This window comes from Ceraceosorus guamensis, assembly GCF_003144195.1.
Source record: "Ceraceosorus guamensis strain MCA 4658 unplaced genomic scaffold IE81scaffold_25, whole genome shotgun sequence".
Lineage (NCBI taxonomy): Eukaryota > Fungi > Basidiomycota > Exobasidiomycetes > Ceraceosorales > Ceraceosoraceae > Ceraceosorus > Ceraceosorus guamensis.
In genome coordinates, this window is record NW_020290020.1 from 146,778 (window position 1) to 165,140 (window position 18,363).

The window sequence follows — 18,363 nt, forward strand, 5'->3', positions numbered from 1 at the left end:
TCAAAGCACAGGTCATCCGGTAATCACCAATCACGAACCACAAAATGCTCAATCCACGACCTGATTGCGCGAACGGTTCGATTGGATTGGATTTGTGGATCGTATTGGCCTGAATCAGGCGCGGGCTTTCTGCACGCACGCGCCGATCTCGAGTCAGAACAGTCACGACAGCGCACCAGCGTCAAATATGACACGCAGGAATTGCGCTGCCGCGCTTCAAGCAAGGGCTCGGCAAGAACACCTGATTCTGACGCTCAGAGACTTTGGAGCACGTTCCATCTGGCACAGCGCGTCCATCTCCATCTAACGTTGTCTCACGGCGCAATCAAGAATGGAAGGAGCTGGCTGGATCGAGCAGGATCATCCACTCGATCTTCGCATGCACATGCCGCCTCTGACTTGCCTTTGTGACCAGCAGCATGCAGCGTCGGTGAGCCAAGAGTCTCATCAGCTGCCCAAATGCTTCTATGCCAGTCATTCACGACTCCCAAATTGAAGATTCATGTCCTCGCACACCGTTGGCTTCCGGCGACTTTTGGCGCAGCGCCGCACTTCCACGATGCCCCGCTTCGCCATTGATCCGAAGAGATCAGGACCATTCCGACTGCTTGTTGAAGGATTACTCGTTGGGCGAGATAGGCATCTCGAGCACCCAAGAACACGACATAGCAGCACTTCTCCACGATCAAAAGCAAGTTCGACTAAGCTGGATTGAAAGTGAGTGCAGCTCATCAGAAACCTTTCGCGTCTTGCTTCGCCTGACTTGCAATTAGGTTCCGGGGCAAGAGCACGCTTTCGTCTTGCGAAAGATAAGCCCTGCATCGCTCGCTGAAACTTGGTGGGGAGGATGGCCTTTGGCGAGTACATGCGCGACAAGGGGCATTCATAGCAACATATCAAAGTCACGCTCACCCAACGACAGCGTAGTCTTGAGCAATCACAAGTGCTCAAAAGACCACAGACCACCGCACGCTTCAATTAGCCGATGTCGGCGTGCGCTGATAACGATCGTCATCGTTGCTCACAGCTGCATGGGTGCACGTATCACGGCATGCAAATCACCAGCAAGGCAGTGTCCGCAGTGCAGCGGAAGCAGTCAAAGCTCCGATAGCGCACTTGGCAAAGACGTTCACTTTACTAGGCAGGACTGCAGTAGAATTTGAGGTCTTACGAGAGCGAAAGCGCTCTAGCATCCCACTGGCCTCTGTTGGGCGATAACCTGATAAGTCACGACGTCATTTTTCACTCTCTACTCACCGGCGTGTGAATAAGCAAATAGGTGCATGATCGAGGTTCCCCTTGGTACACCTGTCTGTCTGTCGACCACCAACGCTCTTACATCGCCACAATGCTAGAGGAGAAAGTCGCCCTTCACGAGAGCTCGCATTCTTGCGGGCTTGCCGACTCAAAGACCCAACCTCCTCGTAGTCTGCACGCAGAAGACTTGAGTGCCAGACTACGTCTGCTTGGCCGCATCGAGAAGGATACGCTTCGTGAGTACTGAAGTGCGGCCAGTCTAGCTAGCATGCCGACGCTCAAGCTGCCTTTTCCGCCACTGCTTGGGGCAGAAGTTCCAAGTTCGCCTCGTTCACCAAGCCGAGCCACTCGCTCTCCGACGATGGCGTCGTCTGCCTCGCCCGAAGAAAACGTTTCGTCTATGAGATCAACTCCTCGCAGTGACGCACCTTCGCTCGGAACACCTTCGCTCGGAGGACTGCCATCGCCCATGATACGACTCAAGACCAGACTCGAAGTCGAGGATGTCATTCTACGATTTGAGTACGAGTGAGTGTCCAGTCGATCATCTGTTGGCCACCCTCAAGAGTATTGATCTGATGACGATAGCGTTGTAGCACCTCGCCAGCATCATTTGAGCAGGATCCCGTGGTAGCCACTCGTGCCAAAGAAGAACTATGTTTCACTTTGGACGACGCGCACGCACCTCTCTTGCCCACTCACCTTGGCGAAATCGTCTCTCGTCTCGAGACACCAGCGTCGCGCGCCTTTCTTTCAGCGGTAGTGGCTGTCGAAGCTCGCTCAGCGCGCTGGCGTCCGACACGCCGCACTGATAGCGACCGTGCACCAGCTGTTAACGACTTACCTCCTGCAGAGCTCTTGCCATCGCCTTGGGCATTCCAGATGAGCTCTCCCGCCTCACCAACCGAGTGTGAACATCAGTCTGCCGAGCATCAACCCAGCGTGGAGCGAGTCTACGAAGTAGGAGGTGTCGAACACGTTCAACTCAGATGCAATCTTTGCAGCGGTCAAGGAGAGCATGCTTGCGTCCGTTGCCTCGCCACCCAACCGGACGAGTGCTTTGCTTGCGAAGGCACAGGGGTCAACTACAAGGGCAAGCAATGCGCAATCTGTCTCGATGGCAATGGTCAATATCTGTGCACAACCTGCCGTGGCTCTGGATGCCAACCGTGTCGAGCTTGCAGTGCCTTTGGCTTTGTCGAGCACGCTTTCACCATCACGTCCCGAGTGAGTCGAACGGGCTCAAGCCACCGATACGTGTGACGCCGCGCAAAGCTGATGCCTCCATGCACTTGTGGTGCAGATGCACTTCTTGCGGTTTCCTGCCATCGACCTCGCTTCCGCAAACGTCATCCAGTCAGCATCTCAATCGTCCAAGGAACGTCACCAGGACGCGATCGCTCTGCTTTGTCAGAAAGTCAACGAGGTGCTCGAGGCAGTCAGTCAGAGGCCCGGAGCAAGCAGACCAGTGCTGGTGCCCGTCTACGCCTTGGCAGTCGTGAAGCCCACCTCGGGCACGATGAGCCCTTCCAAAGCCGACGGTAGATCGCTCTTTGCGCCAAATGAGATTAGCCACGCTGCAAACGAGAACGGTGCATCGATCGATGGCGAAAAGACCGACTCGCCAGTGCATTCAACACCCAGCACTTTTGCCTCTGGAAAAGATGGCCCTGCTATCTCCACCCGGCGTGCAGGTGGTCTTTCAGTTGCTCAAGAGAAAGTCTCCTCTGCAAGGTTGTCCACCGTCTCCATGCCCAATATCGACAGGTCTGGCCAGGCTGGGCGCACCAGTGGGCTCAGAGCAAAAGTGCGCGCCTCAATCAGCGGACTGACCCGTCGAGTGAAGCGCCACAAAGACGTTGGGGGCCAGCTAGCCTGAACCAGAATTCCACGCACAGGTCCGCTACGTAGAATGCTTCTGCACCGCGAGCTAACACAGATGCCCAGGCTAAACGACGTCCGGCGTCACAGCAGCGGGACTATTCTTGATAGGTTTGCTAGTCAGTCGTTGCCAATCAAAGTCCTCGAGTCACAAGCATAGACGAATGGACGTATCCCCCTGCACCCCCCACCGGGCGCCCTTTTGCCCCCTCCTCTCCTTGGAGTCCACATTCGCGAATTTTTACAGACCTGATACATCAACCACAACGCGTCAATGTCATACCCTAGAGCAAAGCTCCGCACATGTAGCCGTGTGCACTCGTCGTGGATCACGAATCCGTCCGAGCTTTACTCCAGGGCTCGGGAACGAAGAGCTTGATCGGGGAAAAGCGACGCGCCATCAAGAATGGCAGCCTTCGAAGTGTCACTGCGCTATTCACCGTCAATCATGTGCGTTATTTGGGCGAAGAGGCAGCCGGAGATTCGTCGATAGAGTACATTCAACACGGTTCGGTATGGATCCGCGAATGAAGAGAGTGAAGCGGAGCGTAGGTAGCATGGATGGATTGAGAGAGAAAGAAAAGCAACGTCTTGCTCGATTCGTGTTCTCGCATGGAGGGAGAGGCTGCCTAGCAAAGGGAATAGGCGAAGAAGCGATCTACGTGTAGCCGCTCTGCAGGTCCGTCTGCTCGTCCACCCAGAGAGGTACAAATCACGCTGCATGCTTCTCTGCCCTGAACAGTGCTGATTCGAGTTCGGCAGACCGATTATGCTTGTCGTGTGATACGCTCAGTCGGTAGCAGTGACAGCCTTCTTCTTGCCGCTAGTCTTGATGAGGGACTTGTGAATGTAAGGAAGAACACCACCACCTGCAATCGTGGCGCGGACCAAGCTGTCCAACTCCTCATCACCACGAATAGCCAGCTGCAAGTGACGAGGCTTGATACGCTTCATCTTGAGGTCCTTGGCAGCGTTACCTAGAGTCGCATATGCAGATGTTCAAGTCAGTCTGGGGTTGCTATGAGCGCCATCGCTGATGTATCGCGCTGTTCACTCACCAGCAAGCTCGAGCACTTCGGCAGTGAGGTACTCCAAGATAGCACTGGCGTAGACGGCAGCCTTGGCACCGACACGAACGTGGTTCTGTCCGCGACTCTTCAAATGACGGTGGATTCTACCGACCGGGAACTGAAAATGAAAGGAGAATCAAGGGTCAGCAATGCATGACGAGACGAAGCATGCGTCACCGAGTGTTGACCAGCCGAAGGGCCAGCCGGAGTCATTCACAGCTAGGACGAGCTCGGCGCGCAGTGCAAATCTCGACTTTGTTTGCGGTCGCAAAGCTTGCCGGGTGTCTCGAATGAAGATGGCGACAGCTGGAAAGCGTCACGGACGTTGAGAGTGGGCTCCGCGCCTGTGGCGAAGCGGTACCGTTGCTTCCGCCACGACACGGAGCTCAGGTCCCTGTGGCGCTAGAATTGCCATAAAGGAGCGTCCGACCACCTGACCGACCATAGCGATGACCACCTGACCAACCATAGCGATGTGGAAGAGCTACAGGCCGCCCTTCAGCTCGGTCGCGCTAAGCTCCCCAAAGCGAGCATGCTGCAAGCCACCACGTCGTGATCTTGCGACTGGAAATTTGTACTCACTTGCAAACCCGCACGGAAAGATTGAGTAGTGGCCTTCTTCTTCTCGCCGGCACCCGAGACCTTGGAAGCCCCACCAACGCTAGCCTTTCCACCGCGAGCCTTTGCGTCCGACATGATGCTCAAAAGTACTTGCAAGTGGGAGCGACCGAGTCTACTTCCCCCAAAAGAAAAAAGAGAACGAAGAAAAGTTTGGAGCTTATGATGCTCCGACTCGACTCGATCAGGTGCGTGGTCCGAAACGAAGACGACAAAAGTTGCAATGCGCAAATCGGTGACGAACGCTGCTGATAGATGATCGTACTTCTGGGCTGTAGAGGTGGGCGACGAGGCACAAGTCGATAGGATATGATGGAGGATCTGAAGATCAGAGTCCAAGAGCCGCGTGCTTCCAATGAGGATCGCGCGTCAATAACGCGCAATGCGCAAAGTCCACGGAGGAGGCCGAGGCGCGCAGCGGCGGTGCTGGGGGGGGGCGCGACGCGCTTGCGCGCCCACCCCGCCGACGCGTGCTTCTTGGCACTTGAGCAGTGTGAGCGATATGCGCAAGTCTGTGGCCCGACAGCACCGATTCAAACCCGCGTTTTTTGCGCGTGGGCACATCGAGCGAGCGAGCGAGCGATCTATGGAGCGGACCGCCACTCACCCATTCGTGATGCATCTCGTCATTCATGTTTGATCGCCGTGATGCTCACAGCGGCACTTGTTGGATTGATTGATTGCCTTTCGACCGCAACGGACTACTCACACTCGTCGTTGAACGTTCAGGCACACTCTGACTGAGACAAGCGCGGATTCAAGATTCCACGATTTGATAGGCACCGGAGGCTACGTACACGATGCAGGGGCAGGATTCGGGGATCGAAGCTGATGTATGTCTGTCGACCGCATCCCGATCCGATGCTGGCCTCACAAGACGCATGCAGTGATGACCATTCGATCTGTCCCGACGCTCTCGCAAGCGACGCCAGCTTGGCCAATCGAGCACACGCTGCTTGCCTTCATGGCTACTCTGCGTCGACGCGAGGAGCGGCGATGACTACTTTGGGCTTTGGCGCTCCGCGGGCAGTGGGGTTCCACTTTGGTAGCGATGTTGTTGCAAGGTCAGAAATCAGCTCACCATACTGCTTTGCAGTGCATCCACCCGCGCTCACCTTCTCGTACTTGGCAACTTGGCGGAAATGAGCAAAGACTGCTCCAATGCTCGACATGGTAAACCAAAGTGGACAGCAAATGCCGAAGAGAATGATTGCCCAGGGTCTTGTGAAGGGAGATCGGTTGCGCAGGTTGATCATGGACACAGTGGCAAGACTGAAATGAGGCCAAGGGCGAGCCTTCATCAGCACACACGGTGCTCGACTAGCGTCCAGAATGACTCGTTGCCCCCTCACCTGATTATATTGAAAGCCAGCAACCAGTTGGTGACGTGATATCCGGTCCTGCACGCGCAAGCGAGAGGGAGCGTGAGCTGAATGCAAGAGAACGAGGCGGAAAGGCATTGGCATGACTTACAGACCGTACCAGAAGTCCGCGAAGGTGCGAGGCGGATTTAGAATCACGTATGCCAACAGCAAGCAAGTCTGCAAAGAGACATGCTGAGCAATGGCCGCAGCACTCACTTTGCTTGCGCACTCACAAGCTGAATCGGCAGATCTGCAATCAAAGCCAAGTCGAAGTCAGCGACACCTTTCACGTTCGAATCCTTCGCCACATAGGCCGAATCACTCACAAAAGTACATTTCGCGAAAGGGGAGGAGGAACCACATTCCAAGCCGGCTGCGGAGCTTTGCACCGTGCGCACCTCTCTTGATCGCCGTCAAGGAGTGACGCAGAGCTACCTGAAGTGGGGCTAGGTGGATCAAGACGTGTAATCGTGCTACCACAAGGTCAAGCTTGGTACGCACTTGAGTCCACCCTTGTGACCAGCGAAGTCTCTGTTTGAGCAACGCCTTGAAAGTCGTTCTGAAGAGTGGCGCGGATAACACGTGGGTAAAGGTAAGGGAGCACGAGCTAGGGAACTCGGAGTGGCACTCACGGAGCGGTCTCGAAGGACACGATCTTGATGTCGTAGGCGACTCTCGCGCCGCTAGTGATGGCTCGCATGGTTGCATCAATGTCTTCGGTCTGGAGAGCGAGCGAGTCGTCAGCACTCTGCGCTCGGTCGTCGAATGGCCACGACACGCACCAGCATACGACCGTCCATGCCTAGGGAGCGCAATAGTGATGCGTTCCAGTAGCCGTTCGACCCGCCGAACCTGATCACACCCAAGCCACCCCAGTCAGGCTGTTGAACGCATAAACACCAGAGAGATGCGATCGTGCACTTACAAGCCGAAACCGTGCGCTGAGCAAGATTTGAATTCATCCTTCGGTCATCTACAAGCAGCAAAATGAAAGCGGAAAAGAAGGGTGGCGTGAAACTCACCAGCTGCGCGCCCAAGGTGAAAACATCCGTAGATGGCGTCGAACTCGGCTGCAACCACTACGCCCAGACAAGCCAACGTTCAGCATCCACATTGATGACCATCCCAAGTCTGACCACGAGTCTCTCACAACGTGTGAGCCAGGTCTCGTCGAAGTTGTAGATGCAGCAACGACCTGTACATAGGAGGGTTTCCGTCAGCATAGTTGAGGCATGGATGCTCATGCTCTCTCTCTCTCTCTCGACTTCCCTTGAACTACGTCGATATCTCCAGTCTTGAAGCACCTTGCCGCCCAATGAAGCGCGCAAGCTTCTGGACAGTGATCAGCATCGCTGTAAGAGGAGTCGAGAAGGGCCCATCAGATTTCACAGAGGGTTGCGCTGAATTTCTAGCAATCATCCTGTGCTCACAAAATGGCGACGATGTCCGCTATGCTTGACACATTCTTCAAGTAGTAATTCACATTCTGCACGGCTCATAAAGTCTCTCAACGCGGAGCGGCGAGCGACCAAGGTCCAAGAGAACGCACTCACATCGCACTTGCTCTTACTACCCAAGACCTTGTGCACTTGTACATTATCGTAACGTCCCGCTAGAGCTTGCATTTCCGCTTCCAGAGCTTCCATGGGCTTTGGCGTGTTGTAGACCACCATGAGATTGAATCGAGACGCGGAGTAGCGAAGCTGTCGGATGATGTAGCGCATCTGCAAGGTGCACGATCGACATCAGCATGACGCTCACGCAGGGTGTCAAGGTCCGGCACCGCACCTGCTTTAAGATGATGTCGGCCTGCAACGGATGTGTCGGTCAGCTCCGCCTCAACAAGGCCTGGCTCGCGAACCATTCACCTCATTCGGCAGGTAGGCTACGACCACAATGTCGAACTGCACCGGGTGAGATGGGAGTTGAGATCGAACTTGGCAATAGAATCAAATCTCTCCCAGCTCATCACTCACAAAGGGACAATCCTTCTCGCGGGCCAGATCAGGAAAGCCCTCCTTCTCCGCCTTGCGTCTGGCACGACGCGCCAGTATGGCAGGTCTGATGGAGTGCACCGCTTCCACGGTGACTGACAGCGATACAAAAGTTTGCAGCACCGTATACGCCCAAAACAATCCTTCGTTCCAACGAGGTGGAAGCGCGATGTAGAGGAGCAAGCTGTCGAACGCCGCGAGATCACAGGGAAGGGGGGAGGATGAAGCTTCGAAACCCAATTCATTCCCAATCTTACTCACGAAGATACTAGGAAAAGAGAAAGCAGAACCAGAGGCGTCCCTGCATCACATTTAGGGTCAGTCGTGAGTCGTGAGTGCCCCGCAGCGGAATGTTTGACGCGTACAACGAGCTGATGGAATAAGCTCACATTCCATGACAGCATCGCTGGCCGTGCCTATAGCGGCTGCGAGACCGCTGGAGGGGGTCATGTCGGATGCTTCGCCTTTCGTATCTTTCAGCGTTGCTGCAGTATCGATCCTTGAGGCGGCGAACGATGCTTGGATCCAAGCTTACTCTCGAAGTAGCTGTCGAAGTGCAGAGAGTGAAGAGCGGCGCAGGCTTTGACGGAAGACAGGTCAGCTGGCGAATTGGATATCGGCATAGCAAGCACCCTGATCACTCTGCCCTGCTTTTGTTTTGTGAATGTCGAGGTTGTGTGGTGTGTGATTTGGTTCGTCAATCGCCTTTGCAACGTCGACCTGCCCTCGCATTACGTGCTGGCCTGCCCACAGCTGGGTAGGCAGCGGCACTATAGTCACGAGTCGATATGCAGTATCCTGCTTTCCGATCACATCGCTTTTTGGTCGTGAGTGCGAGTGCGAGTCGTAATAAGGGACAGCATATCAGCCCTCGAGCAAGAGGAATCGTGAATCAAATCCTTGCAGATATTTACATGCACCTCAGCCTTGCTCGTGACTCATTGCGAGCTTGAAGCCACGATTCGCCATTCACATTCACGATTGTTGTTGTGAGATGGCCATGCATGCCGCAGCTCTGCTTGAGTCGTGAAGCATATGCAGTACGTGCTGGTTCCTCCGGGGCCGGCATCAAAGCGAATTTTTGCACGTCTGACTTGACTCTGACTGGAAAGACAGATCAAATATGAACATGAATGGCTAAAGCTTTGCTGCGCGTTCGTCCAGCCGTATCTCTGCAGATCAGGTTGCACTCGAGACTTTCGCCAAGTCAAGAGTCAGCATTCTTGATTCTTGATTCACTACTGATCTTGATTGAAGATCGCAGCATCAATTCGTGTCAGCGATCAGTGACGCAGGACTCTTGCGCTTGTTCAGAGCTGATGAGTCTTTAGTTTTGTGACTGGAGCCACTTGACAACCACAGATGTTCATTGCCGCTTGATTCTTGATTCTTGCTTGGCTGAATAAGGTTGAGAATTTGTGAGGTGGCGTTGGGACTTTATCGGCTGTACATACCAGTCAGGGTTCGTGTGTGTACCCGCATGAGCCTCTTTTGAACCGACGTACGCGTGGACACTCAAAATTGTGTGTGCTGGCTGTGAGTGTAATCAGACTCTCACACAAATCACTACGTAGGTCGATCGCTCGATCAAGACTCACGACTTAGCACATGACTCGTCACGACTCGAGCATGACTCATGACTCAAGACTTGAAAGTCTGTTCTCCCGCAAGACGAATGAATCAAGAATGAGTTTGTGTGCTGCACGCGATCGACGGGCGCATCCGACCCGAGACCTGTCTCGACCCGAAGCGAGGTGTCGGCTGAGCTGAATGGAAAGGTGACACAAAGTGCGTCAAGATCGTCAGAAAGCCTGACTCGTATATAAATGCTCTCTCATGCGCATCGAGAGCTGCTATATGGGACTCTGATCAGATGACGGCGTTGAAAAGGCGTCAATCCCTTCCTGATTGATTCAAATTGTAAGTTTTGTTGCGGCATTTGATTCAAAATCGTGAACTCATCAATCCAAATTTTGGTTCTTGCTTTTGATTCGTGACTGCAATTCTGATTTGATTGATACTCTTGACTCAAAACTCGATCCATGCACGTGTTGACCAAAATGACCTGATGTGCTGCACGCAAATTCATCAAGAATCAAGAATGTGGTCAGGATCGAGTCAGTCTTGAGTCATGCAGAATCAAAATGCGCAACAGCAAACGGCATCCTCGTGGCTCTCGCAGACCTGCTAATATGCATCCAAAGCACGTCATTGTGCTTGTTCCGAAGCTCACTCTCGTGTTACAATCACCAATCTGAATCACGAATGAGTTCAACGACAACGAATTCGTCTGCTGCTCTCACATTTGGTGTAGCTAGCTGCTATCTCTCAGACCATCTTGCATGTCAGACTATAGAGCGCTGACGGACGTCCGGGACCGTGAGTGGGTGGTAAGAGCACCTAGCTCCTGCTGCCAAATGGTTGTTATGCTGCATCGTGTGCCCAAGTCTTCTCCTGCGCAGTCACGAGTCGCGAGCCACGCAAAGGGGAAAGTTGAAACTCGAAGATGTACGCATCACGGCGTCCTCTGTCAATCTTGATTGTATCCTGCTGATAGTCACCAGTCAAGAGTGTCTGTGTGATGTGCCAATCGTGAATCTTGATCTCTCATCCCTGCTGCAGTCTCAATCATCCTACTCACTCTGCATCGCTGACGCTGCCTGTTGCATTCCTCGCTTCTCCGGGGAGTACACCGAAGTCGGAAGAAGGTGGTGCTCTTCTTTCATGAACACCTCCCTGAACAATTCCCTCCACGCACTGGTGCTGCGGTCTCGTCAGCGCACTGCAAGTGTCCATCGAGCCACGATGAAGCTCAAATCCCTTTGGCAGTGGTCTCGTCGCGCGCCAGGCTCTACGTCTCGAAACGCTACCGAGGAGCGCGAGAGCACTGACCAGAATGCGACAGTCAAGAGGGGCCAAGATGGTACGAAGCAGCACCGCGCGCTTCATCTTGACGGCCTCAAAGGGCTCATCGCCCTCCAAGCATGGGTCTACGCCTTCTTCCTCATTCTTTGTCCAGGTGAGTCTCTATGGACAGACTTCGACCCACTCGACGCTGCTTCTTACTCCGGACTCCTGACCTTCTCTCTAAGGAGTGATCACCGATACCGCAGTGGATGGTGCTCAGCCTGCTGCATTCCTGCTTGGTGGACCACAGTGGCAGGACAAGATTCGCACAGTAATGTCGCCGCTGCTCTTCGACGGCTCCCTACAAGTCTCCTTCTTTCTCGTGATCTCTGCTAGGTTTATCAGCGAGGGCGAGTCTCGTTCCCGTCTTCCCTTCCTACCACGCGCCAACGCTGAGATGCCCTCCATACGCCTTGCTCCGTCGACCGCTCCTAGGCTTCTTCAGGAATCCCGACATTGCTGTGCTCTCGCGAAGCATATACCTTCGTCCGCACCGTTTCGTTCCGCTCGTGGCTGTCGCGGTAGCCTCGACTCGCATCTTGCTAGCTCTTCAAGCTTTCAATTCCGCCAATCGATGGTCGGAACGGCTCCCCAGCCTCTACTCGGTTGCGCCAGCCTCTTTCAGCTCCTTTCAAGAATACCTATACTTCCTGACGAGCTTCTTCTTCTCCACCCACGACCATCTGGATTATCGTCCCGACAGCTTCTACCTACCTCCCCGAAACACCTCTTGGGCCCTGGCTCGGACTTTTCAACAGAGCTTCACGGTCTACGCGTTGCTGGTCATCCTGCCATTCGTGCGCGCCAAGGATCGCCTCGGAGGTCTTGCAGCCTTCGCCCTAGTGGCTGCCTGGGTAGGAAGTTGGGCCTGGTACTCCGTGTCAGGTGTGATCATCAGCGATCTCTGCCACCGAGGAGTCTTGCAATCCATGAGCCGATCCTCTTGGAAAGTCGGTCAGGTCGCGGTTCGCAAGTGTACTTTTGCCACTTGCCTTTTCCTTGTAGGAGCAATGCTCAAATACGCAGGCGCGGTCTGGCCAAGCGTGCGTAAAGCTGAGCTGGTCGCTCACGCAGCGCAGTCCACCGCAAGACTCAACCACAACTTCGATACCTCTCAAAAAGCCTACCCTCGCTTCGACAATTGGTTTGTGGTGATGGCGATCCTCTGTCTTGTAGAGATGAGCCCGAGAATGCGCAAGGTTCTGAGCTCGAGGCTTCTGCGCACCTTTTGCAAGCTTTCACTTGGTGAGTCGATTGTTCGTTGGTCGCGAGCGCAAATGCTTTCGAATCGCTCATGCTTCAAAGCAACACTTGCCTTTGCCACCTCGGTCCAGCGCTCCATCTTGTCTCGGGTCTGGTCATTCAGACGCTGGGCAGCGAGTTGGTAGAAGTGTCGATTGCGCGCACGAATCGAATAGGAACAATCCTCAGTACCAAGGACTTCTCCGTTGCCCTAGCGATCGCATTCATCGTGTGTTTTCCTCTCTCGATCATCATCGCCGGCATGATATGCTGGGGCTTGGAAAGACCTTGGCGCAGATTTGCCGTCCAAAGCTGGGAATGGCTAACCTGCTGATTCGAGCTGCGATCGGTGCAGCTCTCCCTTAGACAACATCTCTGACCTCGAGAACAAGCCACCGTGTTCTAGAAGGAAGCCATTCTCAAGGCAGACCGCCTGTGTGGAACGGCAATAGACTCAGCCATAGCGGTGCGCCTGGGACCTAACATGTGACACACTCACGTCCCGAATTGATAGCCTCCGCAACCTGAGAAGTGTTTGGTCTGTTCTCTGCATATCGTGCGCTAAAAAGATGCCAAGCCAGTATGGAGCATAGACAGGCAATCGGAACAGTCAGCGTGCGGTCAAGAAATGCTTGTTCGCCAAGGCTGCGAACGCACTAGCTGTCGAGGTAGAGCTCATCGGTGCTCGTCGTTGCCTTGACGGCGGGATGAGCCAGCAGTGCACTTTGCCACCTGTGCGCAAAGACCTTCAGCATGGATGACTTCATTGGCAAAGGAGATCTCTGCAGCAGCTCACTTCTCGTACCGCCCGTTGGGATCAGCCCTCATATCGAAGCCTCTGTAATGCTGAGAGCATTGTCCACGAATTGCTGGTCAGCCAAGCATTTGCAATGTCGTTCTCGTGTCCTGATCTGCCCATCAACGCACCTTGAGGACTATACCAGCCCGGATGGCCCAGGGAGCAATCATGACATCTGCCCAGCCGATCTTATCCGTGCCGTCCCAAAACGGTCCGCTTCCCTGCTGCATGCTCTCCACGAAAGCGGTCATACCATTCAAAAATTCCCTTCCAGCCTCTACCTGCCTCTCCACCTCTTGCGCCTGAAGGTACCTGTAAAAAGCAGGCAAAAGCGTTCGATTGATCTTGTCGGCTGCCAGACGCGCCTGAGCCCTTTGAAAGGGTCTATCGATGGATGGAAAGAGAGCTCCTCCGCGCGAATCGCTGCGCTCGGCGAGGTACTCCATGATCACCGTCGACTCGCCCAAACCATTGCGCGGATCGGGACCGACTTGGACAGCGGGCACCAGACCTTTGGGATTGAGCGCCAAAAGTGAAGCTGGTTTGGCGTAGGGGTCCACTGTGGAGCGGGGGAGCGGCAGGAGTATATTCAACAAGCGGATAGAGGCTGGGTCAAAGCGACTCGAGACTCCTCCTACTTGCTCACCTTCGACGTACTTGTAACTGCAGGAGATGGAGCAGACAAGAGGGTTTTGAGATGGAGCAACATGTCGATAGCAAGGACTCGTGACTGGGCACACAAAACCCACTCACGGCAGACCTAGCACCTCGAGCGTGATCCAAGCCCTGTGTACAAAGGGACTTTATGGACAACATTTTTTCTCGATGTGAGGATGAGAAAGGCGCACATCATGCGTCCACCACTCCTGCTCAAACGCACCAGAAGCAGCTGCCATACAGCGTAATCTCGTCTTCCGTAGACGGCGCAACATCCTTTTCGTGCCGTCTGGCAGTCTCTAAAGCTTGTCCAGTGCATTGCAAGTGATAGCCATTGGCATGTCTTGGCTGTGAAGATGGAAGGGTCGACATGATCTCTTCTTCTCGTCGAGCGGCTCAGCAGACTCGTTCTCAATAGGCTGGTGAGGGAGGGCAAGAGGTGAGTGCGAGAAGGAGTATCCGCGACTCGGACTGGTGACGAGATATCATGCAACGATTCAGCAGTTAGCTCGATGTGGAGGTCTGCAGCGGCGTGGTCCACCAAATCGCCTATAGAAGCCTGCTGCGGGCGTGGGACCGGGACCACCGCGACTGCCCCGCATGCATGCGCTACATCGTTTCCATGCACCTTGCTGCCCTGCGTCCCACTTCGCCAACTTTTGCAGCCTCGTGGCGTGGTGTGGCGTGAACTTGTTCGAGATGATCACATTCACCATTGCTATTACGAGTCGGGTACGGTATGAATGCGGGGAGTGAGACGAGAGACACCGAGCCGAAAATAACGAGAGTAAAGTTGGGGTCGGTCGCGGCCCACCAGCAAAGACGTCACGAGCGCGTGCTCTGTGATCGCACTATGTGGACAACGTGAAGAGCGGTAGCGAGCGAGAGAGAGAGAGAGCGGAAAGGGATCTATTGCGCGTAGCTCGCGAGCGCCTGTGGACTTGATTCCATGCTACAAAGTCGGAGCTCAATCGTCTCGCACGCTTTCGCTGAGCTCTCCGCGTCCGTTCCACGAGAAGCCAGAGAATTGATTTTGAACGGTGGCGCTCAGCTGCGCGCAGGCAAGCGAGGTTTGGTCAAGGGTGTCAGTGCGGTAATAACGGCACCGAGCAGAGCGATGAATGGTCGAGAAAGCTCACCATGTGACTATCGTCGACGACCGAGTCAATGGCGGGCTCGTTTGTGAATTCTGGGTCAAAGTTGGACGTGTCGATGGCAGATGCCTGCAAGGACGGAGAGCATGGAAAAATGATTCAGCTTCTGTCTCAAAGAGATGGTGGCCACGAACACATCTCACCACGGCAGGCTTAAAGGGCGGCTGGACCTTTTTGGCAAGCAACCTGGTCCAATCTATGTGCTTTGCAAAGAACGGATGGTTCTTGATGTCTTGAGCACCGTTGGGTCCAGATCCCAGCCTCTCCGCAGGGTTTCTATTGAGCAGCAAAGTCAGCAAGCTCCTAGCATCCGAATGCACTTCGTCTCCGAATCGTAAAGGGTCTTGCAGAATCTTGCGGTACATTTCGTTGACATCTTCAGAATAGAATGGTGGCAGCCCGGTGAGCATCTCATAGAGCAAGACACCCAGCGTCCACCAATCCACTGCACGAGTGTAGCCATGCCCAAGCAAAAGCTCAGGAGCCAGGTACTCTGGTGTGCCGCAGAAAGCTGTGAGGTGTCATGCAGTGTCAGCACATGGTGCGTAGAACGAGCTTCAGACCCACTTGTCCTCACTATTCGTTGTCTCGGAATCACCCATGTTCAATTTGCACAGACCAAAATCACAGAGCGCAATGTGGCCCGTATAGTCGAGTAGGATGTTTTCCGGTTTCAAGTCGCTGCGAAAACAGTGCAAACAATGGGTCAGCGGGTGGCAGGTCTCCCATCGCTCCCTGATGTGGTGCGGCGACTCACCGATAGATGACATTGAAGCCATGCAGATGCTCGAGGGCGCAGAGCAGTTCTGCGGCGTAGAAACGCGCCCTCTCCTCCGAGAACCTGCCTTCACGTTGGAGGTGGTGGAACAGCTCGCCACCATTGACAAATGCCAGAACAAGGTAGAGCTTGTCGGGAGATTGGAAGCTGAATTTGAGGGGCACGATGAAGGGACAGTTGACCTTTGCAAGCACTGTCCTTTCTGCCAGTGTGTGTGTGACCTCGGAGCGCGAAACGATGTGCGCTTTTCTGAGAGTCTTGAGGGCATAGATACGCGAGGTGTCTCTTTTCCTTACTTGCATGACCTGAGTGCCACGAGGGCCAGCGACACATCAGACTTGCGATGCTTAATCCCACATTGCGATCTCTCGGAGCGCTCACCTTGCCGAAGCTACCTTTGCCAATGACTTTGAGCAGGTCGAAAGCCTCCATGGTCAATGAGGATCCCCCTGAATCGGATTTGTAGGAGACGTGGACGTGCAACTGCCCATTTCCAACGCTCAGCGGGTACCATTCGTCCGTAGTGCGCTGTTACACGCGGGCATGGTTTTGATCGTGAGTGTCACCCTTTGCGCACAGCAAATGCAGGAATCTCGTGCCGCTGTCGCTCACCTGATTCTCAAAGTCTGGCACCCATTTGACTCCACCAAGATAAATGTCGCTGACACCCATCACATCGTCTCCTTCCCCGTCCTTTTGCGCCGCATCGCCATTATTACCGTTCACCTTGGGTCCGTCACCAGAGCGTAAGTAGCACTGCAGAGAGATCTCCGAATTTCGCGAGACATCGCTGTGTTGTCGAGGCAGCACGGGAAAACACGGCAGCGACGCTGTTGAGCTCCAAGCTTAGGATTTCTGCTGCGCCGCGAAAGACGCCACTCACAAGTTAGCCTTGTACATCCAAGTAGGATTGGCCAGGTCTCCACCCATGGCATCGATCAAGATCTCGTTCTTGTCGAATTCAAGGACGAGGTAGGGCAGCCACCAGCACTGCCTTCTCTGAAGGGACTGTCTATTGCTTCCAGATCCTAAATTTTGAGCTCCAAAAGAGCCGACACCAATGCCGCCTGAAGCCTGTGCTCTCTCGATAGCCGCAGAGACTTGCGCACCGGGTGGAAGTGCTAGTCCCTTAGCATCTATCACTCCGATGGTCAGCATACCTGATCTGGGTATCGGTGCGCCATTGGAAGAGGAGAGCGAGTTGGCATTTGCACCAGTAGGTAGGCCAGACGTGGCAGGCGTGGGCGTCGCACTGCGATCGATGGACGTCCCTTCGGCGCTCATGGAGGGCGATCGCGCTCCCAGCGCTCCCTCCTTGATTTCTGCAAAGCGCACCCACAGCAATCCATCTTAGCAGGCGTCTTGCACAAGATGGCGTGACTATCCCACTCACTCTTTCCAAGCTTCCAAGACATGGTGTACAGTCGTACAGAAAGTGTATGTCTACGGGCTCAGTGCTTGTGTGTCCCAGCAAGAGACTTGTGAAAGTAGCGGCAGGCAAGAATCAGGTCGGAGGGCTGACCACGTCGTATTGCGCAGAGGTGCGTTGATGTGCTTGGGACGTGACAGTTTGGAAGACAAGTGCAGAGCAAAGCTCCTTGGAGCACCCAAAGAGGTGCGGGATGGCGAGGCCAGCAGAGCTAGGCTGTGCAGCCGAATGTGCCTCGTGGAACGCCGATGCGCGCCTCTTGAGCGGCGAGCAGGCGCGAGCTTAGAAGGTCGGGGGTCCGTGCGATGAGCGTGAGGTCAAAGCACTCGCGCGAATGGACGAGCGATGCACACCTGTATATCCTCGTCGGGAATGTGAACGTTGCGCGCCTTTGCAATCTCGTATGTGACAAAGGGTGGTAAGTGGGAGTTCAGCGTGTGAGTGCGAGAGAGGGATGAGGGCAAGCAAAAGGAAAGTGACCCATGTTGAGTGATGAGGGGTTAGCATGCATGCTGCATGGTCAAGTCAGAGGCAAGGTGTTGGCTTTTCTCACCTTTGCCTGACGCCGGTGCCTGGCCCTCTGATCGGTCGAGGTGCTGTGCATGCATGCATGGCTCCACGCACTCGCGGACGCTCAGACCCCCGAGCTCGGGCTCGTGCGACGCAGCGTGGGACACCGGGCGCTTCTGCATGCTGTAGTGTGCTGCATGGGGGCACGCGTTGCGCCGCATGCGACCAGCTCCCAATTAAAGAATCACTTCAAGCTGTATCGCTTATTTGAAATCATCCACATACTTGGTGCTGTTTAGCTTATAACATTCTCATTCAAGATTTAGAGCTGAGACTTGCATTTTGAATACAAGTACAAAAGTTTGGATTCTTGATTCTGCTGGCTATTATCCTTGATTCAGATTCAGACTTTTGTGCGTGGTGAAGGTGTTGCATAGAGTGGCGGCGTGATGTGATTTGATGAGAACATCAGCGTCTCATCGTCGTCCCTGGCAATGTCGCGTCGCAGGTGTCATCTTGAGTCGAATCCTTTGCCAGGATTCAGATATCGCGGAGAAGTCGGCTTCAAAAGTCACGAGTCACAGTCACGAGTGGCATGTCCGTTCGATGACGTCCTCGTCGTGCCAACAAGCCAGGCCCCTCACTCAGACTGGCTCAGCACGCAAACGGCAGCAAATCTGTTCACTTGACTGCTGAGCGCCAC

General features: G+C 54.4%; 8 protein-coding genes across 8 annotated transcripts; 4 read left to right on the top strand and 4 right to left on the bottom strand.

Moving 5' to 3' along the window:
- The first annotated feature begins 362 nt into the window (after positions 1 to 362).
- Positions 363 to 1,344, top strand: IE81DRAFT_111156 (hypothetical protein). Its single transcript, XM_025510089.1, has 2 exons — positions 363 to 717; positions 787 to 1,344. Exons 1-2 carry the CDS (start codon positions 468 to 470, stop codon positions 1,161 to 1,163), a joined length of 627 nt encoding a protein of 208 aa, XP_025370032.1. The 5' UTR covers positions 363 to 467; the 3' UTR covers positions 1,164 to 1,344.
- IE81DRAFT_111145 (hypothetical protein) lies at positions 1,119 to 3,219 on the top strand. The gene is made up of 4 exons (XM_025510088.1): positions 1,119 to 1,493; positions 1,569 to 1,785; positions 1,854 to 2,484; positions 2,561 to 3,219. The coding sequence occupies exons 1-4, from the start codon at positions 1,349 to 1,351 to the stop codon at positions 3,134 to 3,136; spliced, it is 1,569 nt and encodes a 522-aa protein (XP_025370033.1). The 5' UTR covers positions 1,119 to 1,348; the 3' UTR covers positions 3,137 to 3,219.
- Positions 3,220 to 3,567: 348 nt separating this feature from the next.
- IE81DRAFT_323011 (histone-fold-containing protein) lies at positions 3,568 to 5,147 on the bottom strand. Its single transcript, XM_025513812.1, has 3 exons — positions 4,791 to 5,147; positions 4,197 to 4,326; positions 3,568 to 4,115 (listed from the first exon to the last, which is right to left on the bottom strand). The coding sequence occupies exons 1-3, from the start codon at positions 4,902 to 4,904 to the stop codon at positions 3,928 to 3,930; spliced, it is 432 nt and encodes a 143-aa protein (XP_025370034.1). The 5' UTR covers positions 4,905 to 5,147; the 3' UTR covers positions 3,568 to 3,927.
- Positions 5,148 to 5,794: 647 nt separating this feature from the next.
- IE81DRAFT_289570 (hypothetical protein) lies at positions 5,795 to 8,367 on the bottom strand (the record flags this gene model as incomplete). Its single annotated transcript, XM_025511821.1, has 16 exons — positions 5,795 to 5,866; positions 5,942 to 6,098; positions 6,179 to 6,226; positions 6,300 to 6,405; positions 6,517 to 6,625; positions 6,692 to 6,749; positions 6,823 to 6,911; positions 6,973 to 7,042; positions 7,209 to 7,269; positions 7,341 to 7,429; positions 7,456 to 7,542; positions 7,621 to 7,676; positions 7,744 to 7,914; positions 7,979 to 7,999; positions 8,059 to 8,094; positions 8,167 to 8,367. Coding segments are annotated over 16 exons (1,431 nt in total), but the record flags the coding sequence as incomplete, so codon positions are not given.
- Positions 8,368 to 10,399: 2,032 nt separating this feature from the next.
- On the top strand, positions 10,400 to 10,772 carry IE81DRAFT_111369 (hypothetical protein). Its single transcript, XM_025510091.1, has one exon. The coding sequence runs from the start codon at positions 10,527 to 10,529 to the stop codon at positions 10,722 to 10,724; it is 198 nt and encodes a 65-aa protein (XP_025370036.1). The 5' UTR covers positions 10,400 to 10,526; the 3' UTR covers positions 10,725 to 10,772.
- Positions 10,773 to 10,989: 217 nt separating this feature from the next.
- On the top strand, positions 10,990 to 12,699 carry IE81DRAFT_347054 (hypothetical protein; the record flags this gene model as incomplete). Its single annotated transcript, XM_025516111.1, has 5 exons — positions 10,990 to 11,203; positions 11,277 to 11,450; positions 11,527 to 12,336; positions 12,426 to 12,562; positions 12,646 to 12,699. The coding sequence occupies 5 exons, from the start codon at positions 10,990 to 10,992 to the stop codon at positions 12,697 to 12,699; spliced, it is 1,389 nt and encodes a 462-aa protein (XP_025370037.1).
- A 113-nt stretch (positions 12,700 to 12,812) lies between these two features.
- On the bottom strand, positions 12,813 to 14,161 carry IE81DRAFT_289568 (glutathione S-transferase; the record flags this gene model as incomplete). Its single annotated transcript, XM_025511820.1, has 6 exons — positions 12,813 to 12,894; positions 12,991 to 13,065; positions 13,130 to 13,179; positions 13,261 to 13,795; positions 13,886 to 13,933; positions 14,013 to 14,161. The coding sequence occupies 6 exons, from the start codon at positions 14,159 to 14,161 to the stop codon at positions 12,813 to 12,815; spliced, it is 939 nt and encodes a 312-aa protein (XP_025370038.1).
- A 323-nt stretch (positions 14,162 to 14,484) lies between these two features.
- Positions 14,485 to 17,635, bottom strand: IE81DRAFT_323018 (Pkinase-domain-containing protein). Its single transcript, XM_025513813.1, has 10 exons — positions 17,504 to 17,635; positions 17,115 to 17,431; positions 16,605 to 17,043; positions 16,334 to 16,511; positions 16,103 to 16,249; positions 15,701 to 16,026; positions 15,521 to 15,624; positions 15,087 to 15,454; positions 14,929 to 15,012; positions 14,485 to 14,840 (listed from the first exon to the last, which is right to left on the bottom strand). Exons 2-10 carry the CDS (start codon positions 17,134 to 17,136, stop codon positions 14,757 to 14,759), a joined length of 1,752 nt encoding a protein of 583 aa, XP_025370039.1. The 5' UTR covers positions 17,137 to 17,431; positions 17,504 to 17,635; the 3' UTR covers positions 14,485 to 14,756.
- Positions 17,636 to 18,363: the final 728 nt, after the last annotated feature.